General features: G+C 40.2%; 1 protein-coding gene and 1 long non-coding RNA gene across 7 annotated transcripts in view; one reads left to right on the forward strand and one right to left on the reverse strand.

The window, feature by feature from the left end:
• Positions 1-15,406, forward strand: part of LOC130909220 (protein shisa-6) — a 155,425-nt gene extending 140,019 nt beyond the window's left edge. For 4 of the 6 annotated variants that reach the window (XM_057825425.1, XM_057825427.1, XM_057825428.1 and 1 more), the window contains 3 exons: positions 2,336-2,488; positions 5,992-6,095; positions 10,233-15,406. In XM_057825425.1, the coding sequence (XP_057681408.1) occupies positions 2,336-2,488; positions 5,992-6,095; positions 10,233-11,087 (1,112 nt within the window). In that variant the 3' untranslated portion in view covers positions 11,088-15,406. The remainder of the gene's footprint in view (positions 1-2,335; positions 2,489-5,991; positions 6,096-10,232) is intronic. The other 2 variants (XM_057825430.1, XM_057825431.1) reach the window with 1 other exon arrangement.
• Positions 1-16,909, reverse strand: part of LOC130909221 (uncharacterized) — a 295,191-nt gene that overhangs the window by 272,643 nt on the left and 5,639 nt on the right. The gene's annotated exons all lie outside the window — the stretch shown is intronic.

The following is a 16,909-nucleotide window of genomic DNA, read 5'->3' on the forward strand; positions in this document are numbered from 1 at the left end:
TTTCCATCCTTAATCTCTTCTCCAGGAAAATGTATCTTCTTAGGCTTGCCTGCAGCCACATGACAAAGCACAGGAGACCCTCAGTCTCCTCCATTGTTGTTGTTTGTGTTGTCCATTAAGAAGCATTCAATGCGGTGTGGATTTCATTCCGGCAGTACTACTTTAAAGCGGTGAACACAAATCTTTTGCAGCTGCAACTGAGCTCATTCTTTACCGTGTAATGGAAAGTGGAAGCGTATTTAGGCGGATGAAGAGAAACCTTATATTTGGGAATCTGGAGAGAGGTTTTTTAACGGGTCTGTATTTTTGGCTTTTTTGTCAAATTGCCACACTTTTATTGGTTTGAATGACAATCCCGTCATGCAGCAAATTGTGTCATTAAGTGTTCATTAAAGTCTTTATGAAAAGGGAATTACGGAACCTAATAGCAAATCGTATTTACTTTGCCGGAGGTAACAGGTTTAGAAGGAAGCAATCCAGTTGATTTGGTTAAATTTTACCATAACATTAAGACACTTATGGGCCTTTTACATGGCGACGCTGTGACACCAAGATGCAACAGTTGTGTAGCGGAATGACCTCACCTTTACATAGTGACGCCAAAAACGTAAGGCCAAGACACAAACTTTTGATTCCGGCCGGGGGACGCCGGTGTGTTGTCTTCCAGGCTGAGGAGGTTGTTGTCAAGGAAGTTTATCACTGAATGTCGCTTTGTAAAACTGTACTGCCCTCTAGGGCCTGGCATGAATCCTACATCGTTTCATGCGGAATGTTGATAGCTTGTGCAAAAATGCTCCGAAACGTGTCTTGCACCCATATTCCAAACTCAACATGAAATTGGGTATTTTGGATTGAATGTGTTAGTTGGATCCTCCTCAAAAATTGTGAGACTGTTCACGAGACTTATGAGATCTTAAGTTATCAAAATGGTGAGTTTTCATTTACGGGCCTGACCTGGGCAGGGTGACAAATTCGGCTATTTTTTGGCAACACGCCAAATTCAGTATAAGACTAGTAACTCCTTGACACAAGGTTCAGTCTTTTTCATATTTAGCACATATGTGAGGTATCCCAGACTGAACATGACTGCAATGAAATAATACCCATTAGGTTTGGTGCCCCTGCTGGCAACAGGAAACGCCCATTTTTACTAGACGGGCTCCTCCTCCAAGGGAAAAAAAATCAGCTGACCTTAAACCTGCATAAGTGGGGCCTTTATGTGTTCAGGTGCCTGAGGAAAAATATTGATGTTTCGTTGAAGTACAGAGGTCCAAACAACAAAGTAAAAATGACCGTCGCCATTTTGTCTCCCCATAAATTTTGAACAGGAATAACTTGGCAGTCCTACCCTGATGGGTCCTGTAGGGGTCATTTGCATCAACCCTGCAGCGCCATCTTATGGCAACAGAAAGTCACTCATTTTACCTATACATGTCCAGTTCTTTTCAGGTTGGTCATTGTAGTTACAACACCTTTTTCAAGACTACATATTAAGGCCCATGTCCACATGTCTCTGTCTGTAGCCATGACGACCCTTTGTTTGCCATTAAAAGGAAGCGTTCTTCAGGGACTTAGGCAGGTTAAAGAGCCACGAAATTTGGCACACTTGGTCGAAATGGCCCATTTAGAAGATTCATTTTGGTTTTGAATAAGGGCACAGCTCAGTAGCGCCTCATTTTTTATAGGACCCTCTTCAATAGGGGTTTTTCCTCCTAGGTTTGTGAATGTATTTCTAATCCCAAAAAAAAAGAGGCGAGTTTCGAGCATGTTACGTTCTCATAAGATGATGAGAGGGGGACGATCTGCTACTACCCTGCCCTGCGTGCCGTCTGCGTTGCGCCAAACTGCGAGGGCCCGTTCAGTCCTGCTTGCAGGCCTAGTTATGACTGTTATTCTATAGTTTTATATTGAACGTTTGTCTGTGAAGTCCTTTCAGTGATTTAGGGCATTATATATATCTCGAGTTGATTTGCGCAACAACAACGAAAGATTCCTAGATGATAATTGTTTGCGCACACTTGAAAATTCCCATTTTTACATTAAAAAGAAAATGTACTGCCAAAATAAATGCATGATAAACCAGTTGCACATCCACTGCTCAGTGACTTCTGCATAAAATCCAACCTATGCCTTGAGGAAATATTTGTAGGACTAAGAACTCCATCTTAATCTTTGCTTTTACGTCTCAGCGGGTGGTCTTCCATGGTGGTTGCCTTAGGTCTAATCATGCTTTTACGCTTTTTAAAAGAGAAAAAAGGGTGGAAAGGAGAAGCCAATGCTGCCCATCTTTTTTCCTCCCTCCTATGTGTCTGTATATGTATGTACGTGTCTCTAGAAAACAATCGGATAAGTGGCATCCTGACCTCGCAGACGGAGCCCTACGACCTGTCTTTTTCACGCTCCTTCCAGAGTCTGTCCCACCTGCCGCCCTCCTACGAGGCGGCCATCAAAGCCGACCTCAACCGCTTCTCGTCCCTGAAGAAACTGAGTAGGTCCAAGTTCACAGCACTAATGCAAGTTTAGGATCCCCCGTTGTCATGCATGAGTTTTGTACCTTCGTTGACGAGACTTTGAGCAACTTTGTGAAGGTTATTATATGGAAGTCTCATCGTCAGATACCTCTGGTGACTGCAAAGTTACTAGCTAAACCTTTCAACTCTAAGAAGCTTTGCTGCATATAATCATTACGATAACAACAAACATAATGGTTCAAATTATGTTTTTTTTCCGGGTGACAAAAACATCAGTCGTTCGACTTTAGATGATGCACTGTAATTTTATCCTTATCTGTATCGATACCCAAAAATTGTCTCATTCTTTTCTTTCTCTGCTCCACTATTCTGTTCGCTAATCGTACGTTTTTAACTTCGCCCAGCTTAATATTGATTAAGTGGCGCTTTGGCAGATTTCTGGAGCACAATGTGGTTTCATCTCATGACATTCTCAAAGTGGAACACAAATATTCCTTAAGGCTTCTGTAATTTCATCATTCCTGCCCCACTTCACTGCTGGCTCCCAGTCAAAGAGAGGGGTGCCATCTACAAAGCCTTCCATCAGGTTTCACTCTATACGACTCACTTGTTTAGCTGCCGGGCACGGGTCAAGCAAAATGACAACACACTTCCCTTTTCCCCTCATTTTGAGGATAAACACTTTTGATGTGTTGGACCAATAATACAAATATCTTAAACCATATGCATATCGTTTAAAGAAGGTTGTCTTAACTTTTGCATCATGTTCCAGAGCAAAACAGGCTAAAATGTTCTCCAGGTGCTTCTATATCCTTGTCCAGTCTGGCAACCAAAATCAGATATTTTAGCCCATCCAGATTGAAACTGGATAGCTCCTTCAAAGTCTGAACAGTCTCAAAACACAGAATTCTGATAACTGTGAGACGGATTTAAACCACATACGTGAGGTATTTTCAAATCAGATATGGACAAGAAGCTTTGCAATCTGAACAGCACAGATGGGTTTTGACCATCTGTGACGTCACTCATTGCCACAGGAACCTGTCAGGTGTGTCAGTATTGTGGCCCAGTCTGAAGAGGCCCACATCTGATTTGGACACTTGCTAAAAAATAGTGCGAACAGTCAGCCCTGAAAATCAGATATGAGGAATTCAATTGCCTGCAGTCAAAACGCAGCCTATGTCACACAATAATGTCACCATGCTAAAAGATAGTACTGGATTGTGGAAAGATCACGGTGTTTCCATTGTTGGGAAAGAATAAAATACAAGAATGCAAATTGGCATTACAATAGAAGACTTTTTTTTTTTTTTTACTGTGCTTAGATCTATACCTGTACATTATAAGGTATTAGAGTATGGTAATATGCTTAATGAGTGTGCATGATGTGGATTATATTCAGGAAAAAACCCCAACTTGAAATATGAATGGTCGTGACTGGCCTCTGGAGGCAATTTTGGTGGTGAGTTGCCGCAACGTGGCATAAACAGCACCTCAGGCCTCCATGAAATTGGTCCCCCATCAGACATTCTGAATAATAATGGCTAAAAATGGTGTCAATCGTTTGTGCCGTCAAATTTTTTGTTTGTGCTGCAACGGTTTTGTAGATATTATGCTTTCAATTTGTAGTGACAATGTCACGCAGCCCCCCATTTACTGCAAAATGGACCTGAAGAGGTACCATTCGTTTGTACTACGTTTGTGCTGTAAAAATTCTTGTTTGTCCTGCTATCGTTTTATAGATATTGAGATATTAATTTCAAGGTATGGCGTCACTCGCAGGAGAGACCGCGAGACCGAAAAGTCGTATTTGGTATGTGACAAAATTGATTTTGCCATGTGGCATTTTTTTGCCATGTGGCAAAATTTGTCAATGGCATGGACGTGAATGGCCTGCAAAAATGCCATACTCCCCCTCCCCCCAAAAAAGCCACATAACAAAACTCCTTTTGCCACATACCAAAAAATACCACATACCAAAATCCTTTTTGTCACGTGCCAAAAAAAAAAAAAAAAAAAATGCCACATGCCTAAATCATTTTAGCCACATACCAAAATCCATTTTGCCACATACCGCCCACAAAAAAATGCCACATGCCAAAAGACATTTTGCCACATGGCAAAAAAAATGCCACACGGCAAAACCAATTTTGCCACATACTATAAAAATGCCACATGGCAAAAAAAAATTCCACATGCCAAAATCCATTTTGCCAGATGGCAAAAAAATGCCACATGCCAAAATCCATTTTCCCACAAACCGAACAAAATGCCACATGACAAAAAAATGCCACCTGCCAAAACACATTTTTCCACATATCAAAAAAAAAAAAATGCTACATGCCAAATTACATTTTGCCACATTCCCAAAAAATGCCACATGGCTAAAAAATTCCACATGCCGAAATCCAATTGCCACATGGCAAAAAAAATGCCACATGCGAAATTACATTTTTCCGCATGGCAAAAAAAATGCCACATGGAAAAATACATTTTACCACATGGCAAAAAAATGCCACATGACAAAATACATTTTGCCACATGCCAAAAAAATGCCACGTACCAAAATCAATTTTGCCACATACCAAATACCACTTTTGGTTCTCAGCCCTGCTGCAGCCCTTCCGTATCCTTACTCCTGTCCCGTGGCTGACAGAGTGTACCAACTCTCCCAATAACAGAGGGGTATCCCAACAACTAGCACAAAACGAAGCACAAACGATTGACACCATTTTTAATCAAAATGGGGAGCTGGTTTACCTCAGATTGATCTATAAAAGATTTGTAAATATCTCAAAAAGTATAGCAGTTCAAACCAAACTTTTTACATCGCAAACAAGCACAAATGATTAAAATCATTTTTATATACATAAATCTACACGGAGGTCACATACAGCATAGATCGGACTCAACGGTTCTGTATCAATTCTGAATAAAGCTAATGTTTGCCGTTTAAATTCCACCCCATTGTTGCTTATGATCAAATATTTGTGTCGGCGCTTGGAAAGAACAAAAAAATAATAAATGAATAATAATGTCAAACATTTTGCATTTGTTCGCATGGTTTTGTGTGGCATGTTGTCAGTGCTACAGTGCTTTATGACCCTCTTGAAAACAGTGTTCTGAATGCATGTCATGTACGGTACATCCATTAGGGGAATATTTATATTCAAGTTTACAGACGTCATTGTGCAGTTACTCTATGCTGTTTAGCATGTATTGGATGCTATGTGTCTATGTTGTATGACAATGTTCCACTCTCCTTTTGTGTGACCTTTAAGAAATGTTCCCTCACAGCCATGGGCTTCTCTTCCCAATATGAATATGTGGATATTCTGTGCTTGGCATGTCATATAATCTGACTGCTACAAACTTGTCTGTTCTTTCACTTGTGTGTAAAGTTTGCAGTCTGAAATCTATCAGAAATGCATCACTCTCGATCTTGCGTTCCAATAAGACATTATTTCGAGATATCCGTACCAACATTTTGCATTTGTTTTATGCTTCATGCCCTCTGCAGCGGATAAAGAAGTTGAGGACTACTACACTCGCAAGCGCCACCTGCCTGACCTGGCAGCTCGAGGCACTCTACCCTTGCATGTTCTCAAAATCAATCAAGACCAGGTGGGTAAACACTAAGCAGGTGCTCATGTTATTTTTATGTCATCTGGAAGCCAAATGATGATACTTACTGTATTTAAGTTATGAAAATCAGTCTGGTTTAAACTTGGTTTTCCTCCCTTCTCAGTCATGACACTGCATTGCAGTAATGGTCTGTGTAAAACAACAGCTGGCTTTCCAAAATGTGCAGAATAACAGTGTTTTCGTCATTCACTTGCTGGGGCAATAAGCACGGAGGTACATCGACATACGATTGCTTCGACACCCGGCGTAAAATTTGACTGGTCATTTCTCTCAACAACAACAGAACATGAAAAGAGGAAGTAAAAGCTTCCCACTCTAACGAACATCTCTCGTCAGTCACGGTGCGTTCGGGAACAGCATGCAAAACGCAACCGCCACATTAGAGCCCGGTTCGTTAAATTATTATCGTTATATTATTATTACTAAGGGTGTAACGGTACATGTATTTGTATTGAACCGTTTTGATACGTGGTGCTCGGTTCGGAACGGAGGCGTACCGAACGAGTTTCTGACGTAATGTAACCCTTACTTTTCGAGGCTGTGAGTCGATCGGGTTACAGTTTCTTTGTGTATATTATATTTACTCCGTCTTCTCTACTATAATGAGGACCAACATGGTACGACAGTATAACCCAACGGCGCGACAACGTGGCCGCCGCGAGAACGCAGTGAAACGCGGGCGTTAAAGTCAATCGGCTAATGCACACCAGTTACAGTGCGGCCGCGTGTTAGATTAGTCCCAGAAGCGGCTCAACGCGACGCACGCGAAAAGAACGGCAGCGATGCGGCCCTCCTGCGACAATACTACTAGCTAGGATCGGGCAGACCGAAAGTCACTCGTGTAAAAATACGGTCGAACCGGTCAATTTTCAAACTAATATCCAATCGTACCCCACTTTTTGAGTGTATCAGATCTCTTGAGTGGTAGATCGGGGCACAGTTGACTTGTCTTTGTTGATTTACTGCTGTCTTCTCTGCTATAATAATAACCAACACGGCCCCGTGTTCTATACAAAACCCTCCTACCGCAACAAGTAGGAACTAATATTCACATAGGAACTAAAGTTATACAACATAAAATATACAATGTAAATGAATACTAAATCACATTTGTAAAATATAAGCCCATAATAAAATAAATAAAAAACTGAAATGAGCTAAAACACCTGTAATTAAATAATAAGAATAATACACAGATCCTGCTTACACAATTAAATTTATTAATTTCTGTGTTGCGCTTTAACTTGAGAAAATCGACCAATAAAACTTTTGAAAACCGTTCATAAGGAAAAAAAAAAGATTAATTGAGGCATTTCATTTGTAAAATATATGTTAAAATCTTTGTCATTGGGATTGCTTTTCTCTTTAGCACAGGAATTCTTTTTTCCTCTTTCTTTCAGAAAGAAAGCTGACCAATACACGGAGTCTGAAAGGCAAATTGTTGTTGGATTATCTTTAAATACCCGCTACTTTTTGAGCAGAATTCTAGCTTTGTATAGGCTAATGTTCCTATTGTTGAAAGCACAAAGGTGTGCAATAAACAACTAGCACATTTCTATTTTGCATTTTGTTTTCTTACTGTACCGAAAATGAACCGAACCGTGACCTCAAAATCGAGGTACGTACCGAACCGAGATTTTTGTGTATCGTTACACCCCTAATTATTACGATTTGTATTTAGAATTTGTTTTGTTTTGTGTAATTGCGACTTGTTATTGTACCTGCATTATTTATGAAATATTTGGCGTCGATTTTTGGGCTGTGGAACGATTTAATTATAATAATGTATTGTTATAGGAAATTTCCACTCGACATTGGACCATTTTGACTTACAAACCGGAACAAATTAAATTCGTATGAAGAGGTACCACTGTACGATTACCTAAAAGGTCGTACACTGTTTATTCACTGGCTGCAAGAGGTTTGCCATTTCCATTTTATTATGCTAATAAATTTATCTCACTTATCTTTCTCATCTATAGGCAAGTGTGGCAATGTTTGGTTGGTAAAAACTAACATCAGGACATCTTTGGGTTTGTCATACACCCAAGAACCAAAGATGATCATCTTCTAAGCATTTGTGGACACACTGCAGCATCCATTACTGAAAACAGCTGGAAAGTCATGCAACATTAGTAAAGATGAAAGATGTATTCTTAGCATTTTTGGCTGTCATATTTTTAAAGAGGAACTCAATAGAAGAAAACGAAAACTCTTAGAGGTCGACCGATACAGGATTTTCAAATGCCGATGCTGATCCAAAAAAAAAATTCTGCCAATTGCCAATATCCAAAGATGATTAGGGCTGCAGCTATCGATTATTTTAGTAGTCGATTAATCGATAGTTCGAATAATCGAGTAATCAGATAAAGAAGATGAAAAATTAAAATACCTGAGCTGAGCCTCAAACGGTATAAAAAAGTAATAATAAATGAGGATCTATGTACATGAAAAGAACAATTGGCTAATTTACATAGCAAAAGTCCGCTAGCTTAAATGCTATTTTTATTTATTTATTTATTTTTTTTACAATGCTCTTAACAAATGGTTCAAATACATACCAAAAAACAAAAACAAACGGCTGAATATACCTATAAACTAAACTATAAACTACCTCAAACAAAAAACTTAGCTTATTTTGGTCTTAACAGGGAGCAGCAGGATTCAGCCATGTGAAATGAGGTACACTAGAGGGCAATGTATCCACCCAAATCAATAAAACTAATGCAAACACTTTCAAAATAAACCATTACAATGCCCCTTTAATTAAACGAATACTCGAAGCAGCAAAATATTTGAGTTAATCAAGTAATCGTTGCAGCACTAAAGCCGATATTTGAGGACATTATTTATAGTATATATATACATATATATATAAGGCATTTTTCAAAAACTGCTTCAACAGCTTCAAATTTACAATGATGACCTGAGACTTAAAGGAAATAATTTGGTACCAAACCAACGAACGCAGCACTTCTTTTTATGCTTGTACACACTCAAGAACAGCACATTATTTTCAAATAATAAAACCCACCAGGCCATCACGATGCGATGTAAACAGGTGAGAGTTTAAGAGGAAGCTTGCCATGCTAAAGCTAATGTTAACGCAAATGCTACGCTAAGGCTATGAGTTACATTTAGAGTTTAAGGATCAATCAGTAAACAGCTTTAAAGGCTAAAGCAACACTGCATATCCTGTCATTCAAGATTAAAAAAAAAACTAAAACAGGCAAGCCTGAAGCTTCCTTGAGCAGCCTGCCTTCAAGCTGCTGCAGGGTCCTTCCGGGGGCCTACTGTCAGTCAGCGGTGCCTACAGTTGCCCACACAGATGCCAGATTAAAATCCATTTTTTATTGGATTATTTTCTTTGTTACTGGGCCAGTGGCCGATGATGGGGAAAAAAAAGTCCCTTTATCGGCCCGATATATCGGCTGGCCAATATACTAGGGATGTCGCTATCTGAACACGTGATCGGAAACCGGGCCGATCACATCATTTTTAGAAGATCGGGTATTACAACGCAACAAAATGTACAATCGTCAAAGGAAACAAAAAAAATTTCAACGTAACGTAAATGATAGCAATCGCGTGACAGATGGGTTTTAAATTATTTTGGGGAGCTACAAAGCAACAGAATAATCAAGCTGTTGTCAAAAGCAGCAAAAAATATTTTTGTTTTTGGAATAAATTCATTCATTCGATTTCCAAGCCGATTATCCTCGCGGGGTAATTGACAAATTTCAGAGGAATTGGATCGGTACTTAGTACCGACAGATCCTCAAAATCTGATGACACTCACTCAAACTCGGGACCAAAAATATGTGAACGGGACAATCCAAGTGTGTAATACACCTATTATTTAAGTATTTCAAACAAACAAAGCCGATGATGAATAGGTTGCTTTTCCTGTTATGTACTTCCTCAAACTAAGTACATCTACGGCCGAGACTTGAGTGAAACAAAACTTCTTTATTCAGTGTGTTTCTCATCACATGTGCGCACGATTCATCACAGAAGTTCCTTTTTACCGTAATACCACACCCACAGGGATCGCACAACTACTGCAACAGCAGTGTGACATAAATATGTTACGTTTTCCTTCTTGTCTCTACGCAGCATCGGGAAAAACAACAGCTTCAGAGTCAGGTTCCGCAGTCGTCCATCTTACAAGCGACTCCCCAGTCACAGTCCTCTCAACAGCAGTCCCAGCAAAGACAGAGACCCCGTCGTGTCCAGAGAGCCATGTCCCAGGACCGGGTCCTTTCCCCGCATAGAGCCCCGCAACAGGATTACAACACATCCTCAAACGGTATGTCCCCATACGGAGGCCGAATTCTCTCCGACGAACAGTTGCTGTCCGCCGAACGGCTTCGATCCCAGGAGAGACTCCTTCCCCAGGACCGCCATACTTCCCAAGATCGCCTGTACACCAAAGACCGCATGCACTCAAAGGACCGACTTCTCTCGCAAGATCTCTTCTACTCTAAAGACCGCCACTACTCTCAAGAACGACTCTACTCACAAGATCGCCTGTACTCACAAGACCGCCTTCTATCCCAAGATCCTCTGCTCTCGCCGGACAAGCTGATGATGTCGCTGAAGCGCGGCATGGTCAGCAGCATCTCCGGTGGGTTTTACGGAAGCGACAAGTCTATGTCGCGCGCCATCTCCCACACAGACGTCTTCATACCCACTACGCCTCTTATGGATCGCTACAAGATGACCAAAATGCACTCCCATCCCAGTGCCTCTAACAACAGCGGTGGCGGAGGCAGCGCCGCCACTCAAGGAGCGGCGGCTGCCCAGCACTCAAACACGTTAGCAATGAACCAGACTGTATCCAAGCGGCAGGCATTTGCTGCCAGACGGACTCACACTGTGGAGCAGCTCCACTATGCCCCGCAGCATCACCAGCAGCAACAACATCCACAGCACTACCGCACAGGAAGCAAGACTGAGGTGACTGTGTAATGGCGACTAAGGAGTGCCTGAACTGCACAGACAAAAAAAACAAACGACTGTCATTTGCTTAGGTGTACTCACTGCTCTATCACAGCAGAGCAGTAGTGATTTCACTTTACTTTGACCCATGTTCCAGGACCAAGAACATCCACTTTGCTTAATGTGAGAGACCGGTAAAACTAGCTACACTGTACACGACATTCAGATTTTATAAATTTGGGAGATTCATTCGCTGAATATCGCTTCATCTCATTCACGCGCAGGGCCTGGGCTCATTCACCGTCCTTCAAAGCCTTGATTGACCCCCTTTCTCCAGCCAATGAACTTATCTGGCAAATCTTAAAGGGCTTTACACAGTGAAACCCAAATTCTTCCTCGATTTCTGATGTGCGACACAGATGACGAGCTTGGATGAACCTGTATTAACATTATAAATATATAAATAAAGTGATCAAATGTGTGCACCCTGTCCTACTCATAACTATAAAGCAGGGGTCCCCAACCTTTTTTGCACCACGGACAGGTGTTATTTGGGTCTTTTTTTTTTTTTTTCACCGACCAGTGTTCTGACAAATTTTGCAACCCATCAAAAATTGTAACTATGCGTTCCCGCACATGAGCGTAACGTTAAAAATGGCCGCGAATTCAGCAATTCCAAAGTAAACACGACAAACTTTCTTTCAAGAAAGAAGTATTAACTTATGTTTGATCATGGACAGACAAGTAGAAAAGTTCTTCTCAGACACATCCTGCCATGTTAGCTGCACACAACTGCACACCGCTCTCTCACCGTTAACAACTTCGCTGTGTCATTAACCCTTTAACACCTAAGCCTATTTTGGCCGAATTTGCATGCATTTGATGTTGCCTTTATATTTCAAAGAAAAAATTGTTTACAATGGCCAAGTTGGGTCCCTTTTTTAAGGACACCTTGAACTTCATGTCCAAACTGTTGTTTTCTTCACTGACCAATTATAATCCACGTTTTGGACCCAAAAAGACAAAAAAATCCCAAAATATTTTTTCAAAATTTGTAATGTTGATGTCCCATTGACAACCAAACATGCTCGACCAAATGTTTTGAAGTTTGATAATATTTATTCTACTTGTTAGGATAAACATTCAATAGAAAAAAATTAGATTGAATAGTTTTATGTTTGACAATTCAACACAAACAGCAAGTATGGTCATAGGCGTTTTTGGCCTTTACACATACTATGGTCAAAACGGGTCATATACAGTGCAAAATGGTGAGAATATATATATATATATCATCCAACACAAAAAGAGTTTGGAGGATATCTCTTTGTGAAGTAAGGTATTATACCCATCACCTTATCGAAAGTATATACGTACATGCAATCAAGCTTCTCGAAAACTCATCTTTATAAACGTTGAAAAGATTATAGTGAAGAAAAAAATATATATAACATTGAAAAAAAAGTATTTTAAAAAATATTGACAAGTAGTTCAGTTCAATTCAAAATTTTCTGGCATCTGACCCAATAAAGTTTTTTTTTTTTTTTTTGCAAACTCAATAAAGCTTCTGCATGAACAAGTCACGGAGCTGCGTAATACACAACGTCACACAGCCTACTCTTTCGCCGTTTGCGCGCTGCTGTCAGCCTGTCACTTCTACTCACCGAGACGCCAACTCATCCCAGGAAAACAACGACAAATACGGCTCATCTTCTTCCTTGAGTTAATGAAATAATGCATTAGCTTGCGCTAAATTTAGTTTTAGATTCATTCTGAACGTTTCAAAGTCGCTCGCGCAAACCAACCGGCCGTTGCTTGCTTCGCATGCCTCCTTTTTCTTAGTTGGCGCCTCGCTCGGAAATTTATTAAAAATGTCCACATTCGGTTCGTCCTTCTTGACATCACAACGGCTCTTGGGATATGTAGACTTTTGAGCTGCTTTCGGTTTTGAAAAAGGACAAGAAATGATGGAAATATGGAGATAGATACATGGTCCATGCAGCGTTTTAATACATATTTATGAGTGCAATAAAACTATAAAACTCAAACGACATTATCTCCCGTTTTTCTTGGTCGATGGACTTCAAATAAAAACTGGTGTGGACATCAACTTCCGTACTTTCAAATGAGAACAACCAGCGGCACGTGGGATATGTAGTCTTTTGTGCTGCTTTCGGTTTTGAAAAAGGACAAGAAATGATGGAAATATGGAGATAGATACATGGTCCATGCAGCGTTTTAATACATATTTATGAGTGCAATAAAACTATAAAACTCAAACGACATTATCTCCCGTTTTTCTTGGTCGATGGACTTCAAATAAAAACTGGTGTGGACATCAACTTCCGTACTTTCAAATGAGACCAACCAGCGGCACGTGGGTGACGTAATTACAGTGTGACGAAGCTTCAAAGACGACATGCGTAAACGCGTCGCTGCCGACACGTTTGGTGTTAAAGGGGTAAGCATTAATTAGGAAGCCCGCTTCACAAAGATACGATGTCGGAAATTGTAGCAAGGTTTTCAGTGCTCTTGTAGCGATGTCTGGATATTCCGGAATGACTTTAATCCAGAACCTCGGTAGAGTTGTTGTCTCAAATGTACGTTTAAGGTCGCTGTCATTTGCAATCTCTACAAGCTGATCCTCCTGTTGCACAGACATGCTCGAATCACTCGGTTTATTCACAAACGGGTCACAAATCCATTCCTTCGCAGTTCGTGGGTCTTTGAGGTTGTGGGCTCATCTTCTGGCTCGTCGGGTGCCCTTTTCGCCGTAAAAAAATCTCTCCAAAGACGTCTGTTTTCCAGTCATCTTCGCTAATTATTTCCGGGAACAAATGTGCTGCGCCCGTAGCCTAGTCATACCTTATTATCGAGGACAAGCGCACATAGATATATATAAAAAACAAGATTACTGCTAGCAGTCCAATCAATGGATTTCTATGACGGCATTCTAATCTATCCTGTAGTATTATATCCAGAGTAGACAGGGATATCGGTGTGTTAAGCAGGGGCACAGGGTTAATTCGGCCAGAATGCGGTCGTTAATTATTATTTCTGTGTGGCCCGGTGGATGGGGACCCCTGCTATAAGGCATCTCAAAGAGAGAAGCTGAAATGGATGTTATTTGCACTCTCAGGTGCCTCTAACAGATGTTCCATTTTGAGAAATGAAGAGGTTATGTGGGTTACAAAGCACAATCATTGAGTTTTTAGTGATGGCTAGCGTTTTTTTTTATAGCAAGCAAACCATGACGACGATATATTTTGGGGTTTTTGCCGCTTTGAGTAGATGATTGTAAATAAGCTTTGATAGAGACATTATCCTTGACAGATCTGCAATTGAATGGACTTCATGTTAGACTGTCTGTTTTAAATAGATTCTTTAAAAGAACTAAAAATGATCACTGTTTTGTGAGTTCAGATTAGAAACCCACTTAACCAAGTATTTTGACAGGAAAAACTAATATACTGTGTGTGTCTTTGCAAAGCTGTTTGTAGGGAGAGAGGAATGACTGTGTGATGATTACAAAATATATATATATATACTGTATACACCACTGTTCATACTTGGATGTGTACTGTGTTCCATTGACATGGCTGAAGTTGAACATCATGGACATGGATTATAATGCCTGTAGGGACAAATAAACATCCATATTTTTCTAAACATTTAATATTGTTACTTCAGGACAATCTGTTTCGTGTGTCTGTTGTCTTTATTTGCACCACGTTAGTGCAGAATGACACATATGCAAAGATTTCTGGGTTCTAAATTTATATTCATGATCTTCACCTGTTTTTATTCAATGAGAACAAGTTATTTTAAATCCATTCACTTCAACTGGAGTCACATCTTATGACCTTATAGTGTGTCTATGGACACACTAAGGCACAAGCTACAATGAGCTTCTGCATTTTGTGGACTATAGACAAGTTTCCTGAGTGAAACTTGGGCGGCGCCATCTTGGAAAATTTCTGCTTCGAACTTCCGGTTTAGAAAAAAAACTCATGAATTGCGGTTGAAGTTAGCAGTGTGTTGACGAAGTCAAAAATCAAAGAAACCCACTGATTCTCCAAAAATGGATGGTATAAAAGGGTCCGGAACTTACTGTGCTGTGCGTGGCTGTGCGAACTCCTGGAAGCGCCGAAAGAAATGGTTTGAAGTAGGGTTGTTCCGATCATGTTTTTTTGCTCCCGATCCGATCCTGATCGTTTTAGTTTGAGTATCTGCCGATCCCGATATTTCCCGATCCGATTGCTTTTTTTTTTTTTGCTCCCAGTTGAATTCCAATCATTCCCGATAATTTTTCCCGATCATATACATTTTGGCAATGCATTAAGAAAAAAATGAATAAAACTCGGACGAATATATACATTCAACATACAGTACATAAGTACTGTATTTGTTTATTATGACAAATCCTCAAGATGGCATTTACATTATAAACATTCTTTCTGTGAGGGGGATCCAGATATAAAGACTTGTAATTCTTAAAGGACAAATGTGACTTTGTATATTGTGACTAAATATTGCCATCGAGTGGATTTTTATGAGCTTTTAGTAAATGATAATTCAGCCATTTAACTTCTGCCCAAATGCATGATGGGAAGTGCAACCATGACTGTACGTAATGGTACCAATTGATATATCTTCTCAGCATTGGGAAATAATATAGGATGTTAAGAAAAGGATCAACTACTACCTTTCTTCCCCACATTGCTTCCCACGATATTGCTGATCATTGAGAAAGGGATTGTAAGGCTTTGGCCTTTTGAAAAAAGGATTCAAAGGCTGCCAAAATTCTCTCTCCTCATTTTACATTGCCTTTTAGTTCTATGTATACGTAATACGGTGCCATTATAGATTGAACGCGACAATGCGTGAGTGGGTAGTGCAGCGCATGCGTAAATTGCATTAAATATTTTAATGTTATTACTGCCATTGACGCGATAAATTTGTCAGCCCCACTTTAAGCCAAAACTAAAGACTCTGGATGAGTGTAAGACATTTTGTCTGTAACGTTAAATACAATTAGAAAACAATTAAAAAATATATATATACTGTATATATTTAAAAAGGCATGTCCGATATTTTTTTGCCGATTCCGATACTTTGAAAATGACGTGATCGGACCCGATCGACATCTCTAACAGCAACAGCAGTAGTTGTCGTAAAAATGATTAAACTTCATAATTACAATCATCAGTGTAATATCAATAGCAAAGGCAACAAGTCATTTCATGCCCCAGATTTTAGATTTCGCATTTTTGGAGAACATACCTTCCATAGCACAGCGGCAGCATGACTACACGAATGCCCAGAACCTGTGATACATGTACAGCCTGCAGTTTCGACGTCTCCCTCCTTTGTTACAAGCACCCATGCTTTGTGGAACTGAGCATCGAGGCACTGACTGACTGACAGCCGCCTTCATGAAGTCAAAATTCCAGTGTTCGTGTATGAGGACACATCCAACTTTGTGGCTGTGCAGGTACTGGAATGCCTCGGAGCTTTTCAGGTTCCTGATGGCGTTTCCATCCACTGCCGTAGAGTCAATAAAATACGATAATATTTTACTTGTGGTCACCCTCGGCCATTTCTTAATGTTGTCTTCTCGTGTCGAGAGGTCAGAAGGTAGTGGTATTTTCAAATGGTGGTTTTTCAGGGTTTTTAGTAAGTGATGCCACTCCAGCGCCATTGAAGTCAATGGTAAAAAACTTGAAAACCGAAGTCGCTCGCAGAAATGCGGAAGTTCTTCGGAAACTTGTCTATTCGTCGCACTAGCAAAAAATGCACAATGAAGAGAGGAAAAAACATTGTAAGTCGCACTGGAGTGCATATGGAATTTT

The sequence above is a fragment of the Corythoichthys intestinalis genome, chromosome 21, assembly GCF_030265065.1.
Source record: "Corythoichthys intestinalis isolate RoL2023-P3 chromosome 21, ASM3026506v1, whole genome shotgun sequence".
Lineage (NCBI taxonomy): Eukaryota > Metazoa > Chordata > Actinopteri > Syngnathiformes > Syngnathidae > Corythoichthys > Corythoichthys intestinalis.